The sequence below is a fragment of the Rhinolophus hipposideros genome, assembly GCF_964194185.1.
Source record: "Rhinolophus hipposideros genome assembly, chromosome: 7".
NCBI classification, from domain to species: Eukaryota; Metazoa; Chordata; class Mammalia; order Chiroptera; family Rhinolophidae; genus Rhinolophus; species Rhinolophus hipposideros.
In genome coordinates, this window is record NC_138053.1 from 8153898 (window position 1) to 8175859 (window position 21962).

Sequence of the window (21962 nt, forward strand, 5' to 3'; positions counted from 1 at the left end):
TATAATAGCCAAAAAGTAGAAAACCCCAAATATCCATCAGCTGATGAATGGATAAACAGAAGGTACACGCAGACAATGGAATTGTATTCCGCCTTAAAAAGGAAGCACCCATACCCGCCACAACTCGGATGAACATGAAAAACATCGTGCCAACGGGGAGAAACCAGACAGGAAAGACCACATGCTGTGATTGCATTTATTGGAAGTGTCCAGAATAGGCAAATCCACACAGCGAGAAAGTAAATTAGTGGTTCCAGGGGGAGGAGCGGGGGAGTGACTGTTTTCATGGGTACAGTGTTTCTTCTTGGGGTGATGAAAAGGTTCTGGAATTAGTTGTGAGGATTGCACAACCTTGTGAGTATACTGAAAACCAGTGAACTGTACACTTTAAAAGGATGAATTTTATGAGATGTGAATTATACCTCAGTAAAAAATACATAGAGTGAGAACCCAAGGGTGTAATTAAATGAGGGGCTTGTCATCTGTCAAGGGCTCTACGGATCTTGAAGCTCTTTGGAATAGGGAACTGAGGAAGGAGGGGGAGTGGGCAGGGCCAGGGGTGCGGTGATGGGGCTGGAGCCGGGCAGGTGGGAGCTGCCCCAGGCTTGCTCCTGGGTGGGGACAGCAGACCAGAGGGAGTCTCCTGGTGCCTGGGGTGCAGGAATCTCAGGCATGTGGCCCTGAGCCCATGTTTCCACAGACTGGCCATCCTCCCCAGGGCTGGGAGGCTGGGTGGGGCCTAAATTCAGACATGGATCTCTGAAGTGGCTTGGCCAGCAGTCTAGGGGTCCAGTGGCCTCTCCCTCAGCCCTGCCCCGCCCCTCCCTGTGGTGGGCTGGGCTGGGGGGAGGGGTTGGGGTGCATTCACATTTTCAGGTCTTTCCAGCCGTGGGCCAGCCTGGCAGCCTGAATAACCAGCTCTCCAGGCCATAGGTGTTGGGGGCAGGGGTGCTGCAGAAGGCCGCCAGACCAGCCTCAGGCTGTGGATGTTGCAGAAGGCAGTGGACATGGGGCTTCCCCAGAGGCAGCCTCGCCTGTGGCTTCTGCTCCTCGTGGTGACGCTTGTCTGGCCCCAGCCCTGCAGGAACTTGGGTGAGTAGGGGTCCATCTGGATGCACCTGACCAGAGCCAAGGGGCTGGGGCCCCGGCTGGAGTGATTGGACCCTACCCCCTCCCATTGGGAGAGGTGACCGGGGGGCAGTGGGCCTCAGGACCCTCACACCTATCTCCATGGCCACAGAGCTAATCCCCTACACGCCGCAGATAACAGCCGGGGACCTGGAAGGGAAGGTCACGGCCAGCACGTTCTCCCTGGAGCAGCCTCGCTGTGTGCTGGACGGGCATGCCAATGCTACCGATACCCTCTGGCTGGTGGTGGCCTTCAGCAACGGTGTGTCACGGTGCAGGTGTGGGCCGGGGGTGAGAGGTGTGGCTGAGAGCGCCAGGGTCCGGGAGACCCTCCCTGTGACCTTCGACACTGGCTGTGGATTGACAGTTGGGCTTTAGCAAGAGGGTACTTTGAGAGGGTGACAAAACCTGCTTTTTGTCTGTAGGGGCCCTCTGGCCACTGAGGCATGGAGGACCGACCAGGGTTGGAGGCCTTGGGCCTGGCTTCATCCGCCTGCCAGCCCCATCTGTCTGTCCCTCCCCCCTGCAGCCTCCGGGGACTTCCAGAACCCACAGACACTGGCTGAGATCCCAGCCTCCCCACAGCTGCTGACCGATGGCCACTACATGACGCTGCCCCTGGCCCCGGACCAGCTGCCCTGCGAGGACCTTGTGGGTGGCAGCGGCATCCATGTGCTGCGGGTGGGCAATGACCCCAACTGCCTAGCCGACCTCCACCAGCCATCCTACTGCAATGCCCCCCTCCCAGGCCCCGGACCTTACAGGTGGGTCACCCCGCTTGGAGCCTGGGACAGGGGCTATGCGAGCAGAGAAGGGGTCTCGGGAACCGGGGCTGCCGGCTCTCACCTTTCCCACGCCCCATCCTGGCTGTCGGCTGAAGCAGGCCCTTCCCCTTTGCCGGCCTTGGTTTCTTCCTCTGGGGCTGGGGAGCAGCACTGATTACATCTGGGGTCAAGCAGAATGCTGTCTTTCCGGGGGGCCCAGGAGGAAGAGGTGGCCCCACAGAGCTGGTGCGGGTGGGGTGGGTCTGCAGGGCTGTAGTCGGGGGCCCACTCTCCCTCCCATGGATAGATCTAGTGGGAAACCAAGCCCACGGCTGAGTGCAGACCCACTCAGTGGGTATGAGCTGGGGAAGCAGGAGAGAAGATGACCGCCCACTTTTACAGGCGAAGGCATAGAGTGCTAAGTGGCCTGTGGAGGGCAGGGTGGAGACCCGGTGGGAAAGCAGGTGTCCAGACCAGGGCTCTGGGGCCACAGGATGAGGCCAGGTGTCCTCAGGGAGACTAAGTCCAGCTGGGAGAACCGGCATGGCCACCGCCTCCCTCTGCCCTTTCACCCAGCCCTGCCAGGTCCCCTTCCCCCTCGCCCAGCCCATTCCCTGGCTTGGCTCCACCCCTGGCAGCCACCAGAGCCAGCTTCCCTCACTGCCAGCCTGTCTGGGTCCCTCAGTGCTCAGAAAATTTCCAGAGCTCTGTAGCCCCTGCCAAAACATAAGTGAGCTCCTCCGCCAGGCCTTGGTGCCCTCGGTGCCAGCCTGCCCCCTCCCTGTGAACCTGGGCTCTGTGTGCAGCCTGAACACACCCCTCCTTCCTTAGGCCTTCACTCGGGGTGCCCGCCCCTCATGACGGGCCTCCCATGGCCCCAGAGACTCCATTGGGCCAGCAGTTCTCCTCCGAGAGGCCCCTGGCCCCCAGTTCATGCACCCCGCTGAGCTACCCTGAGGCACCTGGGTGTTATATTTAGTAACTGGGGCCCCTAACCTGATAGGGTATCTGGAGAAAAATGGTGCAGGTGGATTGGGGCTGATGGCAGAGGTCATCATGGCCAGAGAGGTCTCAGGTTCTCAGAGGAGGGCCAGGCCATGGCTGGTCCTGATAGGCCCCTATACCTGGGAAAAGCCCACAGTGTGGCCCAGAACAGCTGTCTGGGGTCTGGCTGCAGTGGGCACGATGCCCAGGACAGTTGAGGCTCTGAGGCTCACCCCTCCTCTGCTCCCCAGGGTGAAGTTCCTCCTGATGGATGCCGGGGGCTCACCCCAGGCCCAGACCAGGTGGTCTGACCCCATCATGCTCCACCAAGGTAACGCGGGGGAGAGATGCTCTGGCTCCAGTCTGCTTGACACCTCCTGCCCAATGGCCATGCTCAGCCAGCCCCTCCCCCGCTGTCATGGGACTGGGGACCTGGTAGCAGTGGTTCAAGTCCAGCCCACCCCCAACAGGCACCGGCTCTGGCCATCCCCACATGTTTGCCCACCCTTAGGTGCTCAGGCCTCAGCCCAGTCAGACTTGGGCAGAAACTGCCTTCCCCTCCTACAGGGAGCCAGCACTGCTGGGTGGAGAAGGGCCAGGGCAAGAAGGAGGGTCAGTCAGGGTCACAGGTTCTGGGAGCCTTCCCTCAGCAGGGCCTCAAGAAGCCAGCATGACTCACCAGGCTGAGGAAACTGCATGTGTGAAGGCCAGAGTGTGCGGTGTGGGGACACCTGGGAGATGGGCTGCAGAGGCCAGGGGTGGGGGTAGAGGCTTAGTGTCCAAAGTCCTTGAATGCCAGGCTTCAGGGACCAGGGCAGCCACGTGGTCAGCCACCAATCTGCCTGGTATGGGTGGACCCATTGGTGGGAACAGCCTAGAACAAAGTGAGTACAAAGCAGAGGCTGGAGCCATGGGGGGTCCAGCCTGGCAGGGCACAAATGCCCGTCTGAGAAGGACGGTGGGTGGGGCTCAGGAGGCTATCTGGGGACAGGAGGTAGCCAGGTCTTGGGTCTGAGCATGGGTCTGAGCAGCTGCTGTGCGTGCAGGGAAGTCCCCAGGCTCCATCGACACGTGGCCAGGGCGGCGAAGTGGTGACATGATTGTCATCACCTGCATCCTCTCTTCTCTGGCCGGCCTCCTGCTCTTGGCCTTCCTGGCAGCCTCCACTGTGCGCTTGTGAGTGGTGACACCCGAGAGTCCTTTCCCCACCTGCAGCCCCTTCCTGCTCCCTGAGCCGGCAGTTTGGAGCTGGGAGGTGTCCCTGGGAGGGAAATTTCCACTCTGAGTGTCTCTCCCCTGGGAGGTCGGGGAGGTGGTCCAGCAGCTCCTCTGACCACAGGTTCATAGGAGGACCCACCTCGCGCTGCCTCGGTCCCTCAGTGTGTCCTTTGCCTGGGCCTTGTTTTCTCTCCAGTGAGCTCTGTCATCTCAGTGAGCTGACACCTGGTAGTCAGCATGGCCACCTGGAGGGGGCGGGTCTCCAGCGGGTTCTAGAGGGGAGGAAAGGGCAATCAGAGGCTGCAGGAGGAGGGACCTGGGAGTGGGGTGGAGCCCTGACAAACGGCAGTCTGCTCTTCTTGTCTAGCTCCAGCCTATGGTGGCCTGAGGAGGTCCCAGAGCAGCTGCGGATTGGCTCCTTCATGGGCAAGCGTTACATGACTCATCACATCCCGCCCAGTGAGGCCGCCACCCTGCCCGTGGGCTGTGAGCCTGGCCTGGACCCCCTCCCCAGCTTCAGCCCCTAGCCTGGCCCAAGTGGCTGGGGCGAGGGAAGTGCGGGGGGGGGGGGGGCCGGGGGCGGGGGAGGTTGGGGGCAGAGCGCTCCTTCCTAGTCCCGCCCCCATCGCACTCCCCTCTGCCTGAAATCCCACCACGAGCAGCCCTGACTGGCTTTCCCATTCCCTGCTCTCTCCAGGCAACTGCAGTTGCCTGCAAGGGAGTTTGGGGGAGAACCGTGGTCAGGCTGGGCACCCAGTCCCACCTCCATCCCTACCTCTCTTCCATCTGCCTGCTTGCGAGTGAGGCTGGAGGTAATGGGTGGAGAGACCACCCTGACCGAAGCTTCCAAGCCCCAGGAAGAGGCCTGCAGGGGGCCTTGCTCTGCACGGTGAAGGGAGCTGAGTTGGGCCCATCATGCGACGTATGAGGCCTGAGCCTCCCTCTGCCCCTCTCTCTGTCCCACTTGCCAGTGGCTGGGGCTGCAGCGAAGCCTTCAGGGTGGCTGGAGGGTCAGACAGAGTGAAGAAACATGACCCTCCGGCCGAAGATTCAGCCACCACTTCCACCCCCTTGCACACACAGATGGCTCACACACTTATCCCCTCATCGCACTCCACAAACATTCGTTGAGCATCTGCTGCCACGCACAGTGTTAGACTTGGGGTCTCAGGCAGATCGTGGGGAGCTCACTAACTGCTCTAGATATCAGATGATCACTTGTTCAGATGTGACCTGTCACTGTTGGGAGGCTGTCGCACCCTCAGATTGTCACCTACCCGCAGGCTCACACTTCCTCAGACAACCACCCCAATGGGTTCACTGGGGTCCCTGACGACCCTGCACCGGGGGCGGGGGAGTAGAGGCTTCATTCCTCCAGTGTCCATCTGCCCACAAGGGCGGCAGTACCCATTGTAGTCACCGGAGGGCGCCAGTGCGCCGCCGCTGTAGCCTCACGGCCCCGCGCATGCGCACTCCTATTCACAGACCAGCGGGCGCTGTTGGCCGGCGGGCTCCGGCCTCGTGACCGATTGTAAAGAGCAGCCACCACTCAACGGGGTCTCTGGAGGTCAGGCCTCCATACCCCACGTCGGCCAAGACGGAGGGATGGCCAATCACGCTCCTGCTTGAGGGCCTACTGCGTGCCTTCCCATCCGTACAGCAGTCACCGTTTTCTAGATGGAGCAACAGGCTCACTGACTTGCGCTCTGCGCTCTGTCCACTGCTAACTGCCCACTCTGTTACCCACCACTAGCCTGACAGCAGCTCCCCGCACGCAGCGTCCGCCCATCCCCAACCCGTGGAGGGCACCTGGCGGTGGAGAGGGAGGGAGGTGCCCCCTCTTTTGAGATGAATAAATGCGGCCTGGCGTTTCCATCTGAGTGGTGATGGTGCTGGTTTTAAAAGCGGAGCATTTATACATGGGACCTAGCCTGGCCTTGCTCTGTCCAGCACCAGCCCCAGGGCTGCCCTGAGCCTGTCCCCTTGATTGCTAGCCCTAACTGTACTTTGAGGGTGCCCCCATCTCCTGACTGGCCCCAGGGAAACCCATAATATGTTGCAAGGCCAGGAAGCCCGCTACTAATGCAGGTTATGTGGATTTAATGCTTCCTCCCAGGCAAACACTTCAGAGGAGGCTTTGCTTTCAAAACCCATTCACCCCCGGTTCCTAGTGGTCTTTCCCACATCCTGCCTGCCCTGCACCCCCACCAGCCACAAGACCCCCTCCAGGTGCAGACAGAAGCAGAGCCCAGGCCCTGGGGTCCTGGGTGACGTCCGGCCCTGGGAGCCAGCCCTTTGGGCAGCCACCTTTGAAATTCTGCTACTCTGGATCCCAGGTCCCTCTTGGCCTCTTGGAATTGGAGGAGGGTTAAAAGCGTCCCCTACCTCACCCTCACTGGCTATCTCCAGCAGTGCCCTTTTGACACTGCCCTCTTCAGGCCTGGCTCCAACACCAGATGGAGAGACCTTCCAGGCCCAGGCGGCCCAGCTTGGGGCCTGCCCAGGAGGGGATGGCGGGAATGAAGAGGGGTCCACTGGCTTTTGCTGAGTGAAAAAATGACCAAAACCTCCCAGGGCAGGAGGTTTAGCCAGGAATTACTCCAGGCTCTTGCATGTCCCAGCGCCTTTTTGTGGCTTGTTCTCAGTGCCCATATCTGTGCTGATCCAGGCATAGCCCCAGTGACGTCTTGTGCATGCCCGGGGCGGCCCCTCATTTTTTAATAGCTTCCCCCACCTGCCCTCTGAGGAGCTGTTTTCATCTCATCTGGCCACCTGCCTGGAGCTTGACCATGGAGACAGACTCTAAACAGACATTGCAACACAGTGGGTGAAGTCTGTGAAGGGGCTAGAGAGCCCAGGGGAGGCAACGGACCCCATCTGAGGGTCATGGGGGCTTCCTAGGGCTGATTTCCAAGCTGAGTCTTGAGAGGCAAATGGAAGTTCGTCAAGTAGAGGGGACAGGAAGGAGGAAACGAGTGCGAGACTCCTGGAGACCATCTTGCCCTGCAGTAGCATGGATGGTGCCCAGGTGGTGGCAGCAGGCATTCGAGGCTGGGAGGCCAGTGAAAGGGAGGCTGGCCTGATCTTGCAGGCAGATGCAATGAGCCCTGAGCCAGGGCCCCCAAGGCTTTGGAGAGGAAGAGGTGGATTCCGGAAACACTCAGGAGGTGGCCGCAAGAACTGGGGACTTCTTAGATGTGGGAGATGGGGCAGAAGATCCTGGGTTTCTGACATGGAGGTGGGCTGAATGCACAAATGGAGGCTCTTTATGTTCTGAGAGGGGTTATATCACCTCAACTTGCTTCAGAGCAGATCCCCAGAAAATGGGGTGCTGGGGGCGTCATCTGAGCAGCTGGGTGAGTTCACAAGAACGTCAACACATTGTTAATATTTTACAAAGATGGAAGCCTACCCTGGTCAACAGGAGGCCAGCCTATGAGCCCAAACGAAGGTGGCTGTTCTGCCTCAGGGCTGTCCTGGCAAGAATCCACAGGGAGTGGGGTGGTGGGGCCAGTGATCATCCAGCACACATACTGCCACGCTGAGCCCCGGGCGGCTGTGCCAGGGCATTCTGCCCCACGGTCACGCTCAAGAAGGCCATCGACGGGCCCCAGCCCTGCTCGTGACAGCCCTCAGCAGACTGCATAGTGACAGCCATGTTGTGGAGAAGCTTTTATTAAATGGCATTTAAAAATTTCCCCAGGACTGTATTTTGGGAAATGCCTCCAAATTCATTGGCTGTAACATAATGGCTCAGTGGTTAAAAACAAGTACATTGTTAAAAAGGAAAAAATAGCAATGATTGTGGGGGTGATGACTCACAGATGATTCATCGGACCTGAAACCGAAGGAATCAGAACGACAGCAGGTGGAAATCAGGCAGCAGGACACCACCCCTCCTCTTTCTCATCTTCTCGGTTCATTTTATTCCTCGGGAAATCCGAACCATCCCTTTCTCTCCATCGTCTCTGCAAAACCCACCCTGGTCTCTTCCGGGGAGGTCAGCAGCTGCCCCCTTGCTGGTCTTTCCACGCCAGCCCTCCTGCTCCCTGCCCCCAACCTCCTCCCAGCACCCAGAGGGACCAGATTATAAACCTGGTGGTGTCACACCAGTGGGCACAACTCTCAAAGACTTCCTGCCGCAAGAACAAAATCTGGATTCCTCATTTTCGCCGTGAGGCCCCACGATCCATTGCTCAGCCCCTCTATTCCAGCCACACAAGCCACAAGGCTTTGTACTTGTTCCCTCGAGGTAGGACACCCCTCCACTTCACTCCCCTTTTTCTAGATCATTCCTCAGCAACAAGGTCGCTTCTTCAGGAGAGCCCTTCCAGACCCCTCGGCTCTCCTAGAGGCGTGTTCTTCTCTTTCTCAGCACATTTTCTGCTTTGTAATTAGACATTTAAAATGGTGAGCTTTGGCATCTCCCCCCCACACTGTGAAGTCCAGGAGGGCACGGACCATACCTGGTCTGCTCAGCAGGGTGTCCCCAGAGCAAGCACAATGCCCGGCTCCCAGTAGGTGCTTAATAAATAGTTTCTGACTGAATGCTTTAGTAAAGGCAAATAACATCTTCACATTTTAAAAAATATCAGCTTCATGGAGTTATAATTCAAGTACCATACAATATACCTATTTAATGATTTTTGGTATTCGCAGACTTGTACCATTATCAACTTTAGAACTTTTTAGTCATCCCAAAAGAAACCCTGTGCCCATTAAGCAGCCACTCCCCATTCTTCTCCACACCCCCCCCCCTAGTCCCTGGTAACTCCTCACCTACTCTGGACATTTCCTAGAAATGGAATCATACAATACGTGTATGTGGTCCAGTGGCTGGAAAAGGAAACAGGAGCGCGGGCATTACCTGTTGTGAGCTGTCATTCACGGCTCCTCTCGCTTGGCTGAACCATTTCTTTATCCTTTTTAACTGGGTAGAACTTCAGTCTAGTGTTCAGTCTCTGGGAAAATTGGGGTCTTTCCCCCAGGACGCACAGGACAACCATCAGAGAGGCTCGGTCTTCCCAGGGGCCCAGGAATGCACCTCTCCATGTGTTCTCAGCCACAAACAGCAAGAACCAACTTTGGAGAGTTAGGTGGAAAAGGAACGTTCTGGAGGAGATCGGGAAGCGCCTGGGGACCACCCCAGGAATCCCAGCACAGAACAAAGCTTCATTCGCTGGTCCCACCATGGGAGCTTCTGGCCCGGTCATCTCAGGAAGCTGGGCATGACAGCTGAGAATGGACTGGCTACAGCACCCACTTCCCTGTCTGGTGTGGGTGCATGACCAGTGGGCACCCTGGCCACACGGGAGGCTGGAAAGTTACCCGTCTGGCTGCTGCAGTGGGAGGTGGGCCACGCACTAGGGTGCTGGGTATGGGTGAGGGGCTGAGTCTGCCTGGAGAAAAGACACGTTTTTGTGATTCTCACAAAGATATCGTATGGCTAGTACAGGCTCTGGGGGTAGGTGCGGCAGAAGGCAATGTCCCAGACATAAGGAGGGAGTGGCAGGAGCTGGACACTCAGAACGGCCGCCGTCTCCCACCCCGAGGAGCATGGCTTATGCTGGCTTTATGCTCACGTGGGCAAATTACACGATAACGAAAGAATTCCATTAAATGTTGGGAGTTTTTCAGAGGCTTCTGGGGTTTGTGACTGTCTGCCTTCTATGGGCACCAGGGCCAGCGTGGGGGGAAGATCGAGGGCTTCTCTAGGGATCAGCTCTTGGGCATGTCACGCCCCACCTGTGAGCCTCAGTGCTCGTGCCTGCACAGTGGGGGCAGTAATCGTCGCCACCCAAGGCTACAGTGAGTGACCACGAGAGGAGGGGATTAGAGGGTCTGACATGTAGATGTTCAACTAATGAGTTTTTATGTCTTTCTTTGAGATATTTGTTGTTATTTCAGAGGAAAACAAAGCTGTCACTTTGACCATTTGTTGCTGCCACCTCAGAGCCCCACACCCCCTCCCCAGGATGGGGACACAAGGACCCCCTGCAGAGCTCGGCCCCCTCGCCACTATCCATAGGAAAAAGCTGGGTCACGGAGAGAGTGTATCCCACTTGGCCATGCAGCTGCGGCTGGGCAGCGGGCCCCTGACAGTCCAACCCACTGCCTCTTTGGGCTCCTGGAGCCCCTCCTGTCCCTGCCAAGCCTGTGGTGGAGGCTGGCTCCACCTTCTCCAGAGGGGCCAGCATGAAACAGGAGTAGAGGGGCAGACATATATCACTGCCCACTCTGCAGCCCACCCAACCCAACCCCCTCCCCAGAGGTGGAGGAGAGAGGAGTGGAGGAGGGGGAGGGGCAGTTGCGGGCACCCACTACAGGGCAGGAAAGGCCTACAGACCAAGCTCAGAGACCTCACAGGCCATGCAGAGGCTCAGTTCCAGGCCCTGTCACTCACCAGGGAGCCATACCCACTGTTATAAATCTAATTGTGTTCCTCAAAGTTCATATGTTGAAGCCTTCACCCCCAGTGCCTCAAAATGTGACTATATTTGGAGATACGGCCTTTACAGAAGTAGTTAAGTAAATGTAAACCTTTAGAGTGGGCCCTGGTCCAATGACCCGATCTCTTATAAAAAGAGATTAGGACAGGGGGCGGCCAGATGGCTCAGTTGGTTAGAGGGTTAGCTCTCAACAAGGTTGCCAGTTCGATTCCCACATGGGATGGTGGGCTGCACCCCCTGCAACTAAAGATTGAAAACGGCGACTCGACTTGGAGCTGAGTTGCGCCCTCCACAACTAGATTGAAGGACAACGACCTGGAGCTGATGGGCCCTGGAGAAGCGCACTGTTCCCCAATATTCCCAAATAAAAAATTTTTTAAAAAAGAGCTTAAGACATAGAGACAGCAGGGGTGCACACACAGAGGAAGGGCCATGTGAGGAGGTGGCAAGAGGGTGGCTGTCTGTAAGCCAAACACAGAAGCCTCAGGAGAAACCAACCCTCCTGATACCTTGATCTTGGATTTCCAGCTTACAGAACTGTAAAAAATAAATTTCTGTTGTTTAAGTCGCCGGCTGTGGCATTTTGTTATGGCAGCCTAATGGGACCAGTGACAGTATCATGTGTCGCATCCAGCGCAACATGGGCAGTGAGGGTGCGAGAAGGGGCGGCTTTGGGTTAAGTTTTTAAGAAAGAAACAAACAGAGACTTAATGTAGTTAAATCTCTCAGAAGGCCAGGGGTCTCTCCGTCTCAGAGGACTGGAGCCCAGAATAAGGCTGACTGGAGGTTTTTATTGATAGGTATATAAATACAAGAAAGTAACAATGTTTCTTACATGGTCTGTGAGACTCATACATCATAGCAGAAAAATGTTTATTCCAATCACCCTTTGTAAACAGCCGAAGCACAAGGTCCCATGATGTCTTACCTAAGGTATGTACCTTCTCAGGGTCAAGTCTCTCATGTTGTAACAGCTCCGTTGAGATAAGTGGAGAGAACTGATCTTTGTTGTCCTCATGTCTTCTCTCACCATCAGGTGAGAGAGGAAAGCCAGAGTCAGCAATGGCTTTTCCCAGGCAGGGGGGAGGGGAGGCAAGGCCCCTTTTTTGATCTTCTAAGGCAGCTCATTGGGGGTCCCCACTCGGTTCTGCCTGGCTTGAGTTGCCCCACCCCCATGGGGAATCTTACTCGTCATTGGCTGCAAACCATCTTTAGGGGACCAGACAGAGAGACATAAGGTGTAAAACATAGAGATAAGCAAAGTCCTAAAAAGGCACAGTGTCACAGACTTTTCTTTCCTCAAGGAAAGACACGGGGGGGGGGAGAGGGGACAGTTGGCTAGGCTGCTGTGTGACTACATCTCCCCCTTTTTTGTTTTTGAAGCATGAGAAACACAGACTGTGTAGTTTCTTCATTTACGGCCCATTGGAAGGCTATTTGTCCACACCTGAGGACTAAGCACAATAAACAGAATAGCAATAGCCTCAGCAAACCCTCCACCCAAAGTCTTTATCCATTTAATAGGGTTTAAAGTGGAAAGTTTTTCTGCAGCTGTGGAAAGTGTGAAGAGTGAGAGCTTTCCCACATCCTAGGGGCGTGGATGGGTATCTATAGATGTCTTCTCTTCTGTGGGCTGTCGCTCATGGTATGGTTTGACACCGACCAGGAATCCACAAAAGTTTTTCTTCAGGACCTGGAGAAATACAAGCAAAGCCTCTTCCCCATGTTAATAAAGTTCCTAGATGCCATTGATTAGTCTGAATGTTTTTTCACCAAATGGGCACATCTTCCAAAGCCTTAGGGCTATGGAGATTATTAAAATGTCTTTCTGCAGCTGTGCACCCAAGGTGTGGCTCTGTATTACTGGTAGAGCCAGAAGAATTCAAAAAATTTAAAGTAAACATGGCTTTGGCTAGTTGTACTCGTGGAGGATCCTTATTGTCTCCCCCCTTCTGTTTTTGAAGTTGTTTTTTAAGGGTACAATTAGCACGTTCTACAATAGCTTGTCCTTGGGGATTATAAGGAATCTCTGTGGTATGATTAATTTTTTACTGTTTATAAAATTTTGTGAACTTATTACCAGTGTAAGCTGGGCCATTGTCTGTTTTAATGGCTTGAGGGAGGCCCATAATGGAGAAGCAGATAAGTAAATGTCTACAAGAGTGGCCAGCAGTTTCGCCGCTTTGAGCTGTGGCTGAGATAAAACCAGAGCAGGTATCGACAGTGACATGAACAAAAGATAAACGTCTAAAAGAAGGGACATGAGTTACATCCATTTGCCAGATAGCATTAGGAACTAGTCCTCGGGGATTAACCCCTTCAGGGCACTCTTGAGAAGCATTAAGAATTTGGCAGGTTGGGCAAGTTTGAACTATATGTCTGGCCTGTTTGTAAGTAATAGGAAAACGAGCTTGAAGGCCAGCAGCATTTGTATGGGTTAAAGAATGAAACTCAGTTGCCTCAGTAATTAGAACATTAGCAATCAATGAATCAGCAACAGCATTGCCACGTGTCAGTGGTCCCGGTAGGGAGGTGTGGGCGCGTATATGAGTAATGAAAAATGGATGTTGTCGGTTTCTGACAACTTGTTGGAGTTGATTAAAAAGAAACTGGAGAGATGGGTTTGAGTTATTAGACAGTAACACCGTCTCAATATTTTGTCCTGTATGCACAACACAAGCCAAATCAGAGATAATGTTTAAAGATTCAGTATAATCTTGTAAGGCAGTTAAAACAGCAACTAACTCTGCTATCTGTGCAGAGGTGCAATTAGTTTGAATAACTTGTTGATTTGTTTTATTTACTATTGCAGCTCTGTCATTACTAGATTTATCAGTAAAAACTGTTACTCTCTCTGAAATTGGAGCTGGATTTAACCTTTTAGGGAGAATCCAACTGGTTTTTAGAAGGAACTGAAACAATTTATTTTTTGGATAATGGTTATCAATGATTTCAAAATATCCACAAATAGCAACTTCCCAGATTTTAGAATGGGTATTTAAATGAGTAATTTGTTGTTTTTTTAAATGGAACTACTGTCTTATTAGCTTCAATTCGGTTTAAATAAAGAACTCTACTGCGAGCTCGTGAAACAAGCTCTGAAATTAACTCTAAATAGGTTGGGAGTGGTTTGACAAAATTATTAGGTAGAAACAGCCACTCTACCAAGTCATTTTGTTGAATTATTACCGCTGTAGGTGAATGGGGAGTAGGGAAAATTAAAATTTGTAAAGGCTGAGATGGATCTATGCGCTGAATTTGTGTCTCTTGAAATTTTTCTTCAACTAATTTTAATTCTTTGTTAGCTTGAGGAGTCAAAGTACGGGGGCTGTCTAATTGAGAAGGACCCTGCAAAAGACCAAACAAATTACTAAGCGCATAAGTGGGGATTCCCAGAGTGGGACGTAGCCAATTAATGTCTCCTAACAATTTTTGTAAATCATTTAATATAGAGATTTGATCTCTTCTAATTTGTATTTTTTGAGGCATAATTGTCTGTCTATCTACAATGGCTCCAAGATATTTAATAGGAGTTGTAGTTTGAATCCTATCAGGTGTAATACAAAGACCTGCTAACTCCAATTGGTCCTGAAGCAACTTAAAACAATTGGCTAAAATTTTTGTAGTTGGTGCGGCATAGAGAATGTCATCCATATAATGAATGAATGAATGAATGAAATTTTTCTCTGGTGAAACAGCTCTGGCTACAAAAAACTGACAAATTGTGGGACTATTAAGCATACCCTGAGGAAGCACTTTCCATGATATCTTTTACTAGGCTCTCTACTATTTAGAGAGGGCACTGGGAATGCAAATCTAGGGCAATTGTCAGGATGTAAAGGAATAGTATAAAAACAGTCTTGTAAATCTATTACTACTAAAGGCCAATTTTTAGGAATCACAGATGGTTGTGGGAGTCCCAGCTGTAAAGGACCCATCGGCTCAATTAAAGTATTAATTGTTTGCAAATCAGAGAGCGTTTTCCATTTTTCTGATCTCTTTTTTATTACAAACACAAGCGAAATCCAAGGACTGGTTGAAGGTTCTATATGATCTTGTTCTAACTGAATTTGGACTGATTCTGTTAAAGCCTCTAATTTTTCTTTTGAAAGGGGCCACTGTTCAACCTAATGGGGCTTATCACTATTCCACTTAAGAGCCAACGGAGTTTTTAGCTCCGTGACAGTGGCCCATAACAAAAAGGCTTATGATTTTTTGAATTAAATCCCAATCCTTCGCATCCAGTCTGAGACGCAGGCTGAATAGGCTGAGTAATTCCCTGACTAAACTTTCCAAAACCTTGTCCTGGTTGGAAACCCCTCGGATTCATCATTTTTTGGCTCTGAGAGCTATATCGTCCTGGGGGAACCCAGATTTCTGTTCCCCATTGAGAAAGCAGATCTGGACCCCACAAACTGATTGGAATATCAGCGATATAAGGCTGTAAAAATCCTTTCTGTCCTTGTTGCCCGAGGCAAGGGAGAATGCAGGTGCTCTGAAGCAGTCCTGAGGCCCCGCCTATCTCCACAACATTAATGTTAGATGGTTGTACTCGCCAATTAGCCGGCCAATCTTGAGAACGTATTATAGAGATGTCCGCACCAGTGTCCATCAGTCCTAAGAATTTTTTATTTTGAATTTTAACTTGGCAAATTGGACGGCTGTTAGAAATCTTTTCTGTTAGAAAAGTACCTGTCGATCCTATACGTCCAAATCCCCCAGTTCTTTTTTGGGTTCCCCTCTTTTTAGGGGAGATATAAGGAATTAAGAGAAACTGTGCAACTTGCTCTCCCGTTTTTGCAGACCAAGGGACTGAGGAGGACAGAACAATTTGAATTTCTCCCTTGAAATCTGGATCTGTTATTCCAGTGTGGACTCTAGCTCCTTTTGATGTTAAGCTTGAGCGACCAAGGAGAAGTCCAACGGTATTTTGAGGGACTGGTCCAATTATGCCTGTGGGCACACGAAGGGGGGCTTCCCCTGGAAGCAACAGTATATCCTGAGCTGTATAAACATCAACTGCAGCACTCCCTTCCATGGCTGGACTTAATTGTTGAATAGATAGTTTTGAGGAGGAGGCACCGTCTGGTAATTTTGAGGTGCTGCCTGACTCACAAACGCCCTGGTTATTGTCTGAGCCTGGGGCTGGCCCCGCTTCCCGTTTCCCTGAAGCAGGGTCCCATCTTTGTGATATTTAGATCTACATTCTGATGCCCAATGATTTCCTTTTTCACACCGAGGACAAACCCCAGGGTTGTGTAGGACCCTGGGGAGGAGAAGGATTTTGCAGCTGGGAGCCGCTTTTTTTCTTAACTCTGCAATTCTTTTTAGTATGTCCTGGCTTGCCACAATTATAGCAAGTGCCAGAAAACTTATCTTTTCCCTGAATTGCCCCTGTAATGGCATTAGCTAACATAGCAGTTTTATGGTCTTCCATCCCCACCTCTTGACACAGCCTAAGATAGCCCATAGCATCAGTTTTTCCTTTTTGTGTGCCAATGGCATGTTTACAATCTTTGTTTGCGTTCTCAAAAGCCATAGTTTGTAAAATGATGTCAGCGGCAGCAGGATTAGTGATTTGTTTATTAATTGCTTCTTGCAAACGGGCAAGGAAATCTGAATAAGGTTCCTGTGGGCCTTGCAAGATCTTCTGAAAAGAGGAGGGAGTTTTGCCCTCTACCTCAATCTTTTCCCATGCTGCTAGGCAAATTTGTTTTAATTTGTCCGACAGCCAATTCTTCCATATCTAGTTGATCACATGTTTCAGCCCAAAGTCTTTTCCCTAACAGCTGGTCAGCAGAAATATCTACATTACGAGCCTGATTTTGTCTCTCCTGTGTTTCTGCACCATCAATCCACCACGTTTTAAATTGGAGGTATTGAGAAGGAGTTAGACAAGGTTTTGCCAAAGCATTCCAATCTGCAGGAATCATCCGATTGCCATCTGCAATACCTTTAAGGAGGCTGACAGTGTATGGAGAAGTGGTCCCAAACTGTAAAACTGCCTGCTTTAATTGTTTTAGCAATTTAAAAGGGAAAGGCTCATAAATCGCCTCATGGACCCCTTCAGGATGGTCTGCATTAGGGGCTTCAGCCTGTCTAAAGATCACTGAAAATTGAGCATCTATGTCTCCCTCGAGTTTAGCTTGATGTATGCCACGCTCTATAGCTGATAATGAAGAGCATATACCCTCCTTAGTTGTCTGAGGGATACTTTTACTGAGAAAGGGATTATTGTTTTGCCTAGCAGGTTTGGAAAGCCTCCGCATTTGTTTTAAACAGGAAGGTGGGGGAGGCGGCCAGTGAGACGGAAGAGGGGGACAATCGTCCTCAAAACCTTTCTCCAGATCTGGCTACAAATTTTTAGGAATGAGAGTGGATGCCATCTCGGACCCCTCATCATCATCCCGACCCTCTTTTGTCTTTTTAAACTGATCTTTGTCATCTTTTTCTCTCTCCTCCTGAGTCTGTTTGGAGTGGTTCCAAAACTGAGTGGATTAGCTGGGATGTTTCCCAGATTGAACCGGGGAAAGACACTCTGTTGGAATGTACTTCACGGAGGCTTTGTCCTACTTCTTCCCACTTATCTATATCAAGTGTTCCAAGGTCTGGAAACCAGGAACAATGAGTCTCAATTACTTTAAGGAGTACCTCTAATCTTTTTTCTGAGGTTTTGTGCTTTCCCTTCTTAAAAAGCTGCTTAAGCAGGCAGATATAAGGTCCGTACTTACTTTCTGTAATTAAGCAGGAAAGGAAAGAGAAGGACTTTCACTCCAATTCCACTCTGATGCTCATCTGGCCGTGCCCCTCTTGGGACCTTAGAACCCGTCGTGGCTAGAGGTGTGGTCATACGAGCCCCGAGCCTGGTTGGCGAGAGGCCAAATCACCCTTATGCCATAGGCTGTGGTTATGGAACCGCAGTGTCGAGCCCAGTCAAACTCCGTAGTCTGGGAGACCGTGGAGTCATAAGCATTCACTCACACACTCACACTCTTTCACACGAAAGTGTTAGTAGTTTCTTTTAAATTCCTCCCTTACCCTGGTTAAATTCTCCAAGTCCAAAGACTACCTCCTTACCCAGGCAGCTGCTGCGACGGCTGCTTGGAGCCCTTCACCGTATCTTCAGAACCTTACGACTCTTAGTCATCCTTCCCTTCTCGAGACCCACTTTGGGTGCCCGATGTCGCGTCCAGCGCAACACGGGCAGTGAGGGTGCGAGAAGGGGCGGCTTTGGGTTAAGTTTTTAAGAAAGAAACAAACAGAGACTTAATGTAGTTAAATCTCTCAGAAGGCCAGGGGTCTCTCCATCTCAGAGGACTGGAGCCCAGAATAAGGCTGACTGAAGGTTTTTATTGATAGGTATACGAATACAAGAAAGTAACATTGTTTCTGACACGGTCTGTGAGACTCATACATCATAGCAGAAAAATGTTTATTCCAATCACCCTTTGTAAACAGCCGAAGCACCAGGTCCCAGGATGTCTTACCTAAGGTCTGTACCTTCTCAGGGTCAAGTCTCTCATATTGTAACAGCACCGTTGAGATAAGTGGAGAGAGCTGATCTTTATTGTCCTCATGATTTCTCTCACAATCAGGTGAGAGAGGAAAGCCAGAGCCAGCAATGGCTTTTCCCAGGCAGGGGGGAGGGGAGGCAAGGCCCCTTCCCATATTTTGCTAAGGCAGCTCATTGGGGGTCCCCACTCGGTTCCGCCTGGCTTAGGTTGTATCTCCCGTGAGATATCTTACCCGTCTTTGGCTGCAAACCATCTTTAGGGGACCAGACAGAGAGACGTAAGGTGTAAAACATAGAGATAAGCAAAGTCCTAAAAAGGCACAGTGTCACAGACTTTTCTTTCCTCAAGGAAAGACACGGGGGACAGTCGGCTAGGCTGCTGTGTGACTACATCATGAGCATGAATGTTAATGGGTGGAGTGTACAGGGCAGAGGGTTAGCGATGAGACAACATTCAACTGAGAGTTGACAGGCAAGCAGAGGGCAGGGATTTTCAGGCAGCAGGAACAGTGTGTATAGAGGCTTGGGGGTAAGAAAGGGCCTGGGGTGACAGCTGAGCAGGCTGGGGCCTTCAGAATGAACTGGGACCAGTGCAATCTGGAGCCTGTCTGTTCTCTGGCCCTGGCTCTCACTCTGCTCATGCTGGCCCCTTGACCCAGTTTTCTGGGCTGCCTTTTCTCTCCCCTGTAGCTAGAGGAGCCAGTAGCCACTGCAGCCATGTCTTGAACCACCCTTTCTGGTACCCACACTGGTCTCAGCCTGCATGGCCCTGACTCCTGGGGACAGAGGCACAGGAGCCCTGATTTCCCCCTTTATGCCTCATTTGCTGTGAGCTCTGCCAGGCTGCCCTGCCCACCTCCCTGGATACCATTTCCCTTTTGTAAAAAAAAGGGACAATCTCAAGTCTACTCTGGCTCAGAAACTCCAGTCCCAGCTCCCCCGAAACCCCACTCCCTGTGAGTGACACAGGCTAGAGTTATCCACGGGAAAGAATGCATCGCCTTGACAACCATTCTTCTCATTGACTTCTCCCCCTGAGGGACAGAGAGGCATGTCCTATTAGTCATCCTGGCCTCTCCCTCCAGTCTCCAGACCCCTCCCTCTACTTCCCAGTGGGGAGGTAGGGGCCCAAAGCCCCTAGGAGTATTTCATGAAAACTCGGGCTCCGCTTTTCTTCCTCAGTCCTGGTACCTGGCTCTGCCCTTGTCGGAGCCCTGGCTCAGGGACCAGGGCAGTGGGCGAGTTCTAAGGGCAGGTGAGATAGGGCTGGGGGCTGGATGTCGGGGTATGGGGGGCTGAGAACAGACTCAGGTCATCAGACTCCTGTGGGTACCTCTTCTGTATATGGGGTCCTCTACTGAGTGGAACTAGGGGTGCAGAAAAAACCCGGCAGAGAAAGTACAGTGCAGGGGAGGGAACATGTGAAGGGGCAACAAGGCAGCAGTGGAGCCCAGGGGAGGCATTGTAGAATACTGTAGCACCAGGACTGCCTCCTTAAGGGTTAAGAAACCCTTTACTGTAGCACCAGGACTGCCTCTTCAAGGGTCAAGAAGCCCTTTTCTGAACAGCCCCCAGACCAAAATACCTAGTCATTAATCATAAACACCACGTATTGCAAGGTCAGGAAACTCTGTTGAGAAAAGTCTTATCTTGCAGCAAAAATGTAAGCAAGGACACAGGACCAAAAGTCTTGTAAATATCTTTCCTGCATGGAAAGTTATTGAGAGCCTTAAAATGTTATGCTATAAAAACCCCTAGCTTTGTGTGTTTGGGGTCCTTGTTGAAACCCGCTGCGTCGGGCAGATACTCGGACCCCAGCTAGCTGGAAATAAACCTCTCTGTGTGATTTGCATTATCGTGTGACTTCTGTTCACTTGAGGAGGGGTTGACTCCGGACCCTAACAGCATCTAGCCCAGCTTGGTGGGGGTGGAGGTGGGAGCAGGCGGGAGCACAAAGGGAACTTCCTGAAGGAGCTGGCGTCTGAGCACTGGGTTTACTGGGGGGCTCAGCAGGCTGAGATGTGGGGGGTATGGAGCTGGAGGGTCAAGAGAGGGAGACATGGCCTGGGGTAAGGCGTGGAAGTCCCTGAATACCATCTGGGGTAGTTGAGCATGGCAGGAGGCAGCCCAGTGAGGTAGGGCAGACTGAGTTTTACGAAGGCCGTCCTTCAGTGACTGGGGTACAGTGAGCAGCAGAGACAGGTAAACCCGGGGGCAGAGCCGGGAGTGGCCTGAGCAGGGTCTTGGGGGACAGTGTCTCCTACAAACACCCCCAGCTGTTCCCAGGCTGAGCAGGGGGGTGCTGGGATGCCTGATAGGGTTGAGTTCCACCCTCTGTCCCCCAACAGGACCACTGCAGGCAGCGTCCAGCACTGGCTGGCCCCAGCCACCTGGGCTCCAGTGTAGCGGGCTCCTGGGCTCCAGAAAAACTGAGGCATGGAGCCCTTAGGGCGGCCCCTGCGCAGCTCGGGGTGGAAAATGAATGTAGAGAGAATCCTTGCTGCCACCAAGCTTGTCTCGCCCCTGGATGACTGTAGTAGCCTCCTCACTGGGCACCCTAAATCCTTGCCCCGTGTTGGGTTGAATAGGGTCTCCCTCGAATTCATGTCTATCTAGCACCTGTGAATGTGACCTTATTTGGAAATAGGGTCTTTGCAGTTAAGATGAAATCATACTGGATGAGGGTGAGCCCTAAATCCTAATGAGGCTGATGTCCTTATTAGAAAAGGGAATTTGGCCACAGAGACACACAGAAGGGAGAATGGCATGTGAAGACAAAGGCAGAGATTGGGGCAATGCCAAGGAGCCCCACGGATGGCTGCAACCACCAGAAATGAGAAGGGGAAAGGCAGGCTTCTTCCCCAGAGCCTTCAGAGGGGCGCGGCCCTGGGACACTTTGATGTCACAGTGTCATCTCCAGAATCATGAGGGAATAAATGTCTGTTGCTCTGAGTCACTCTGTTTGTCTCATTTGTTACGACAGCTCCAGGAGACTAAGATGCCCCCAACCCCAATCTATTGTCCCCACAGCAGCCAAGGGATCCTGGCCACATCTTTCCTTACTCTAACCGTACAATGGCTCTTCTCTCTTTCAGGGTCAAAGCCAAAGTCCTGACAGTGATTCGAATGACCCCACACCACCTGTGCTGCCCCTTGACCTCGCTGATCACATCTCCTACCCCTTTTCTTGCCCCCTGATCTCCCAGCCACATTGACCCCAGAAAACTCACCACCACTGAGATGCTCCCCCCTCGAGCCCATGGTGGATTGTCCCGAGGACAGTGCTGGTGTTTCCCCATCCCTGTGTGGTTACAACACTTCCCACCAAGTGGCGTCCCCTCCCCTCCCTTTGAACCTGGGCTGGCCTCTGGCTTGCTCTGGCCTTAGAATAGGGCTGCAGTGGTTCTGTATGACTTTCAGGCTTAGCCTTTGAGAGGCTCATTTTTGCCCTCTTGGGTTTCTTGCTGTCTTGTAAAGAAGCTTAAGCTGAACTACAGAATGAATGATGAACAACCTTTTGGAGAGGAAAAGGAGAGAAAGGTGGTGAAGAGGGAAGAGACAGGAGAGGGGAGAGGACAAAAGGAGAGGTCCAGCCAGCTTTCAGCTACTCCAGTCCCCATAAGACCTGTGAATGAAGCTGAACTCCCAACTGGATGTAGCCACATGAGTGACTCCAGCTAACGCCACACACAACAGAAGAACCACCGAGCTGCGCCCAGCCCCCTACAGAGTTGTTAGAGATGATAAAATAGCTGTTGTTTTAATCCCCTGAGCTTTGGGGGCATTTGTTACATAGCAATAGACAACGGAGCCCAGGACCTTTGCACCTGCTGATCCCTGTGCCCAGGAGAGCACTCTCTCAGGAGATCCCTTGGTTCTGCTCCCTGGTTCATTCAGGTTCTGTGT

General features: G+C 52.2%; 1 protein-coding gene across 2 annotated transcripts; it reads left to right on the forward strand.

Moving 5' to 3' along the window:
- The first annotated feature begins 716 nt into the window (after positions 1-716).
- UPK3B (uroplakin 3B) lies at positions 717-5973 on the forward strand. 2 transcript variants are annotated; one of them, XM_081054040.1, is made up of 6 exons: positions 717-1092; positions 1241-1390; positions 1658-1892; positions 3128-3207; positions 3923-4052; positions 4462-5973. In XM_081054040.1, the coding sequence occupies exons 1-6, from the start codon at positions 987-989 to the stop codon at positions 4619-4621; spliced, it is 861 nt and encodes a 286-aa protein (XP_080910166.1). In that variant the 5' UTR covers positions 717-986; the 3' UTR covers positions 4622-5973. The 2 variants fall into 2 exon arrangements, with proteins under 2 accessions (XP_080910166.1, XP_080910167.1); XM_081054041.1 differs by lacking the exon at positions 1241-1390 and having other exon boundaries at positions 726-1092; positions 4462-5972.
- The last annotated feature ends 15989 nt before the right edge of the window (positions 5974-21962 follow it).

Coding starts and splice junctions, on each gene's coding strand:
- UPK3B (XM_081054040.1), top strand. CDS start 987: ATGTTGCAGAAGGCAGTGGACATGGGGCTTCCCCAGAGGCAGCCTCGC. Junction 1,093..1,240: donor CCAGCCCTGCAGGAACTTGG/GTGAGTAGGGGT, acceptor CCATGGCCACAG/AGCTAATCCCCTACACGCCG. Junction 4,053..4,461: donor GCAGCCTCCACTGTGCGCTT/GTGAGTGGTGAC, acceptor CTTCTTGTCTAG/CTCCAGCCTATGGTGGCCTG.